We start from the raw sequence: 6,000 nt of genomic DNA on the forward strand, positions 1-6,000 counted from the left end.
CTGTCATCATTCCCCCCTAACCTACTTATCCTAAGGTAAAAATTCCACAGGTATCAGAACTGCATCCTGAAATGAGGTAATAATAAGGCAATAAAAGAAGCAGACTTCATTATGTTTTTAGGAGTTCAGCCTTTTGAGACTTTTGTCCCCTTTTTTTGTCCTCTCATGGAGAACAGAAAAAGCACAGGCCAGTCCTTACCTAAGCAAATCACTCCAGCATCCTCAGCGTGATCGCAGTTATGCTTTCCCCATCCTTCATGTTTGCAGTTCCAGAGAGCTGACTCAGTTCCATTGCATACAAGGTCATCAAACCAGATTGGTCCAGAACCTTCTCCAAAATTAGCTGAGCCAGAGAAACTGACAGCACTTCCACATTCAAGTTGTTTACAAACCACAGAAGCATGATCTATGTTGAAGTTATCGTCACACACAGTGCCCCACTGTCCTTGGAATTTGACCTCTATTCTCCCTGAGCACCGGTTTCCTCCATTCGTCAGCCTCATCTCCAAATCAGATCCATCTAGAGTGGAGAAAAGACCAGAATTCAGAAGTAATATTCATTCAGAAGTGATTTTAGAAAATAGTATTCCTCTAGTCACTTGAGATTTGATCCTATCCTTAAAAATGATGCTTCATTTTGGATGCTGTCCCTGTTCACACTTTGGAGAACTTTAATCTTTTGAAAACCAACCAACGGTTAATCTCTAAGAAAATCTTTTACAGATTAAACTTTACTTTGTGTTCTGTTTTGTTTCCTTCCATTACTGAGGCATAATAAACACTTCTATGTAGAAATAGATACGTTTGCCTTAAAGTATTTATTTAAAAAGCTTGAAAAAATAAAATTTGTTCATACTACAAAGAAGCAAAAATGAAAAACCAGTCATTTGTTGAACAGTTAAAATTTTTATTTTCTTCTTTTTTTATGACCATCAGTTTAGAGCATGAATGATTGCTTGAAGTTGAATTTGAAATTAGAAAACAGGAAAAAGCAAAAAAAAAATGCATAAGTATGCATGATAGTTTGCAAAAGTGGTATACAAAAACATTAGGACTTCTCTAGTAGCGCAGCGGTTAAGAATCTGCCTGCCAATGCAGGGGACACAGGTTTGAGCTCTGGAAGATTCCACATGCTGAGGAGCAGTTAAGCCCGTGAGCCACAAGTACTGAAGCTGCGTGCCACAGCTACTGAAGCCCGCGTGCCTAGACCCCGTGCTCCACAGCAAGAGAAGCCACAGCAATGAGAAGCCCGCACACTGCAACAAAGAGTAGCCCCTGCTCGCCCCAAGTAGCGAAAAGCCCATGCACAGCAATGAAGACCAAATGCAGCCAAAAATAAATAAACAAAATTTTTTAAAAAACATTAAAAATTGGGGGAAAAAAGTTAATCAAGATAATTTATTTCTTACCAATTTTTTTCTGAATCAAAGCTTTCTTTTCCCTCCCCCGAAGCACCTGCTACCATTTTTAGCAAAGAATGGCTTTTTCATAAGGAAAATTCTCTCTATACGCTATCCTTAGATTTTCTATGATGACTAAAATACCTGAGAAAAAGAGACTGGGGATGAAATTTTGGGACACCTCAAAACCAGAAACTGTTGTTGGTTGAATAAAATGCTTAGAAGTTCTTTTTTGAAACAGTAATTTAAAAATTTTTAAATTCAATTTTAAAAGCACTGAACTCCAGACAAGAACCTCCACTCAACAAGATTTTGTATCATGAATAATAATAATAGCTTACAATCAAAATGTGCATATGCAGTTCCAAATGTATTACATATGCTACCTTCAGTCTTCACAAAAACATTAAGCATTATGTGTCATTACCACTATCTCTACTTCACAGGTAAGCAAACTGAGGTTAAATAATTGACACAGGATCAAACACCCAGAAAACAGTAGAGACAATGTAAAAAAACTCAAACAAACAAAAAGCAATCTAGCACCAGAGTCTATCCTCTTTACTATTATGCATGTGATAATAATAGAATTTCCCAATAATAGAATTTCCCAAGTAGATGCTCTGGGGATTGAGCATTGACCAGGGTAGAGAATCTCAGAAATACAGGCTCTGGAACCTCAGAAATATGAATTCAGAAACCTCATGAAACTCATGAGTCCCTGAGTGGCTACACATCCCTTTCTATTATTACGCACCAGTTGGAGGTTTAGGTGTATAAACTTCAAAATCCAAGTTTGATTAATGTCATCCTTATATAAAGGATCCTTATGTAAAGGTATGAAAACCAGAACACGAGTTAAAAGCACTACACTGATGTCTTAGCTTAAACAGTCAACTCTATAGACAGCAATAATTATAGTAAGAGCCTGGCAAGATTTATTATCATTTTTAACTTTGCTGTAGATGTTACAATTGTTATTTCTTATCTTTCCCTGCAAAATGATTAACAATAAAAGACAAGAAGAAGAGAAGAAGAAGGGGGAAGAGGAGAAGAATGGAGGAAGAGAAGGAAGAAGAAAGAGAAATGAGTTGTCTAGGTAATGAGAAGCAGTGAGCCACGAGGAAACTAATGTTAATTTTTAACACCTATTACCTACCAGTGTACCAGCAGCTTTACGTGTATTATATCATTGGGTGCTCAGAAACTGAAGTTTAGAAAGATTTAGCAACTTGCTCAAAATAATAGCATTAATGAGCAGCTGAGCAATTTTCTAGATACTAGCCTGTGCTGCTCCCATTACACCACCATGCCTGGATAGAGATTAGTCCTTTCTAAAATCAGTCCTACGGGGGAGATGATCTCTCCTACAAAGGCTGGGTGGTGATAAAGTTGCATAAAGGTCAACGACATGAGCAAAGAGAAATTGGAAGCCCAGGAATCTGAACTGGGTCAGAAACATGACCTTGGGATTTGTCAGCAGAAATGTCTGGGCTATTGTAAGGACAAGTGAGATGAAACTTGTAACATGTTTTATAAATTAAAACTAAAACTACCTTGTAATAGTAAATGAATAGCATTGTACAGTGGAAGAAGCAATTCTACTTTGCAAAACATCCTTCCTCCAACAAAAAAGGATTAGTGCTAAGAATATTTCTTTCCTGATAGAGTAAGTTGATTATCAATTAATGGGCAAAAGGGTCATGATTTATGGGCCAATGCATGAAAGCTGCATTTTATGGGGAAAGGGGACAAGGAATTAACTTAGATATTATGATATTTTTATGTAGAAGCAGAAAGTTATAGTAGGATTACTTAATATGAAATTGAAGCTAGTCACTTCCTCATTGATTGTAGTATTCAGAATCTCTTGATTTTTTTTTAAAATATGGGCTGTGTCATGTGTTTTCTGGTCTTTTAGCAATGGATTGGGTAATTTTATACGTGGACTAGATTACTTACAGAAAACTGGCTCCTTTTAATTTTTAACCCATAGATGTTTTTTCACAAAGCATTTCATGTTAAGGCTTGACTTATGCAAGTCTTACCTGAGCAGGTGATTCCAACATCCTGTTGGCGAGTACAGTTATGCTTTCCCCACCCATCATGTTTGCAGTCCCAGAGAGCTGATTCATTCCCTCGACAAGAAACATGATCCATCCAAATGCGTCCAGAGCCTGCACTGGAATTAGCCCATCCAGTGGCTTTGACAACAGTTGGACATCCCAGCTGCCTACAAACAACGGAGACTGCGGCCAAGTCCCAGCCATTATTACACACAGTTCCCCACTCCTCCTGGACTTTCACCTCCACTCTCCCAGAACACTTGTTTTCACCAGCTGTTAGCCTCAGCTCCTTGTCTGTTCCTCCTGTAACAATAGGTAAGGGCAGCAATCGGTCAAGATCCAAAGAGCAAGTAGAAAATTATTGTTCTTGATTACTTATTTATTTTTCAAAGCCAGATTCGAGAAATATTTCTGGACCTATCCATGGTACAACAGGAGAATGTTATTTCATTCAGTATCTCAGGCTTCAAATTAAGCAGTGACATAAACCCAGTAAATCTGGGTAATCCAATACTGTACGATATCTTTATTTAATGGCTGATATTCTTTATAACGTCAATTTATATATTCTCATGGATAGTTTACTATAAAAAAAGATATTACAAAATTTTATAGGGATAATCTATGTAAGTTTCTCCAGAATCCTAAGATCTGTAGAAAGAAGGCTGAGGGTGAGGATGAAAAGGCCAGTTGTAAGGAATTTAGTGCCTATTTCACACATATATGGAAAATACCATGAATTTTTCAAATGCTAGTTAAAATCTAACTGAAACTTAATTGACTCAAATGGAAATTGAAATGGAGACATTTTCCTATTATCTTCTACTTTGAAACCATGAAGCATGTTTTTAGATGCTATTTAGCCCTCAGGAGAATTATTTGCTTTTTAGTGACTCTTGCCACAGTGGGCTAAGGTCACGAGTAAACTTGACAGTGTACTCACCCAGAGAACTGGTGACCAAACAGGCACTGAGAACTGAGACCACAGCAATAGTGAAGGGACTTAAGCGGGCAGAACATCTCCTAAATTCTGTGAAAAGACGAAAGAGAGCAAAAGTAGAGTCTTCCCAAAAAGAGGCTTTGGGGGAGACAGATGGTTTCAGAGGTTTGAGGTTAACAAAGAAGGTCACACCAAGACAGAATATCCTTCCCCCTAAATGGCAAGGCAGGCAGGAAAAATTCGTACCCAGGATCATACAGCCTCAGTGAAGTAGCTTTGAAAACGTTCATGTTTATAGGCAATCTAGGGGTGAGGAATTAGAAGATAGTTGGGGATGGAAAAAGCATTGCAAGATTGAGCCTTAAAACCTGGAAAACTGAAAAGGCATTGATGAAACTTAGAAGCGGGCAGTTCTCCCTTCAGGCACAGAGCAATATTCAACCACGGATACCCTTATCTCCAAGCCTACCGGATCCACATTATTAGATGGCAAGTTCCATGAGGGAATGAATTATATCTATCATGTTCACCAGTTTCACCAGTACCTGGCACAGTGCTGCTAAATAGTAGCTGAACAATACATTGGAGGAAAAAGTGACAAAGATCATATTTGAAAACCCCACTATTGGGCCTTATCTCCAAAAATAGCATAAAATGCTCTATCACTCAATTCTCCTTCTTACTCTCACCCAACAGTAATTTAAAAGTAAAAATGCTATGATAGTCACTTCTCTGTGATAACTCACTGAACTGTGCATTTATGACCTATGCTTTCATGTGGTATGCTATACCTCAGTCTAAAAGCTTGAAAAAAAAAAGAGTAAGAATGCTAAATAAGTTTAATGCATCCGCATAGGTTACAAAGTAGATTTCAACACTCAGGCGTGTTATTCTAAATGTCCTCTAGGGAATCAACTTTCAATCAATACGCATTCCTCCTTGTTCTATTTTTCTAACAACTGTTAGCTTCAAACTCAATACAATTCAGTTAATTTTAGTTCCTTACTTAATTACACCTCAGCAGTTTTACAGACTTGATGCCAAATCGAATCCTTATCTCACATCTTCAATTTCGAATCTATGGGAGATAAAACGTACTGCCTTATAGGCTTATTGCCCTTTTCCTATAACTTACCCTCCTGATGCCCATCACTATTAAATCAGATCCACTGACTTCCAGAATATTGCTATACTCCATTAAAGGGTAAATAGAACAAATGAGAAGCTTTTACCAGTAGATCCAGAGTTTTCATGTATCACCATTCTGAGTTTGTCCATTCCTAAGTTTTATGATACTTAAGTCTTCTTGTATTATTCCCTAGGAATGGTCTCCTAAAGAAGAGGACCACTAAGAATTCTAAAAATCATTTCACATCCACAAAAAAACAGGAAGACTTCATAATGGAGGTGGAGTCAACCAGAAAAGGGAAGTAATTGAAAGAGGGAGGTTCTCTTTCGTGCTCATGTTTTCTTCCATTTGGGACATGAAACAACCAAAGAAAACTGAGAAACATTCACTACAGATTTATAAAAATTAAAGGGGAAATATTGGCTCATATACTGTTGTTATTGAATATTTTAAATTTCTGCACTT

General features: G+C 37.5%; 1 protein-coding gene across 2 annotated transcripts in view; it reads right to left on the bottom strand.

Annotated features, from left to right (window-relative positions):
- The window catches only part of CD163 (CD163 molecule), a 29,589-nt gene extending 23,816 nt beyond the window's left edge, over positions 1-5,773 (bottom strand). For both annotated transcript variants that reach the window (XM_024733054.1, XM_024733055.1), the window contains exons 1-4: positions 5,639-5,773; positions 4,410-4,496; positions 3,449-3,769; positions 200-520 (exon numbers count right to left, since the gene is read on the bottom strand). In XM_024733054.1, the coding sequence (XP_024588822.1) occupies positions 200-520; positions 3,449-3,769; positions 4,410-4,496; positions 5,639-5,684 (775 nt within the window). In that variant the 5' untranslated portion in view covers positions 5,685-5,773. The remainder of the gene's footprint in view (positions 1-199; positions 521-3,448; positions 3,770-4,409; positions 4,497-5,638) is intronic.
- Positions 5,774-6,000: the final 227 nt, after the last annotated feature.

Source organism: Neophocaena asiaeorientalis, unplaced genomic scaffold (assembly GCF_003031525.2).
Source record: "Neophocaena asiaeorientalis asiaeorientalis breed wild unplaced genomic scaffold, Neophocaena_asiaeorientalis_V1.1 scaffold150, whole genome shotgun sequence".
Lineage (NCBI taxonomy): Eukaryota > Metazoa > Chordata > Mammalia > Artiodactyla > Phocoenidae > Neophocaena > Neophocaena asiaeorientalis.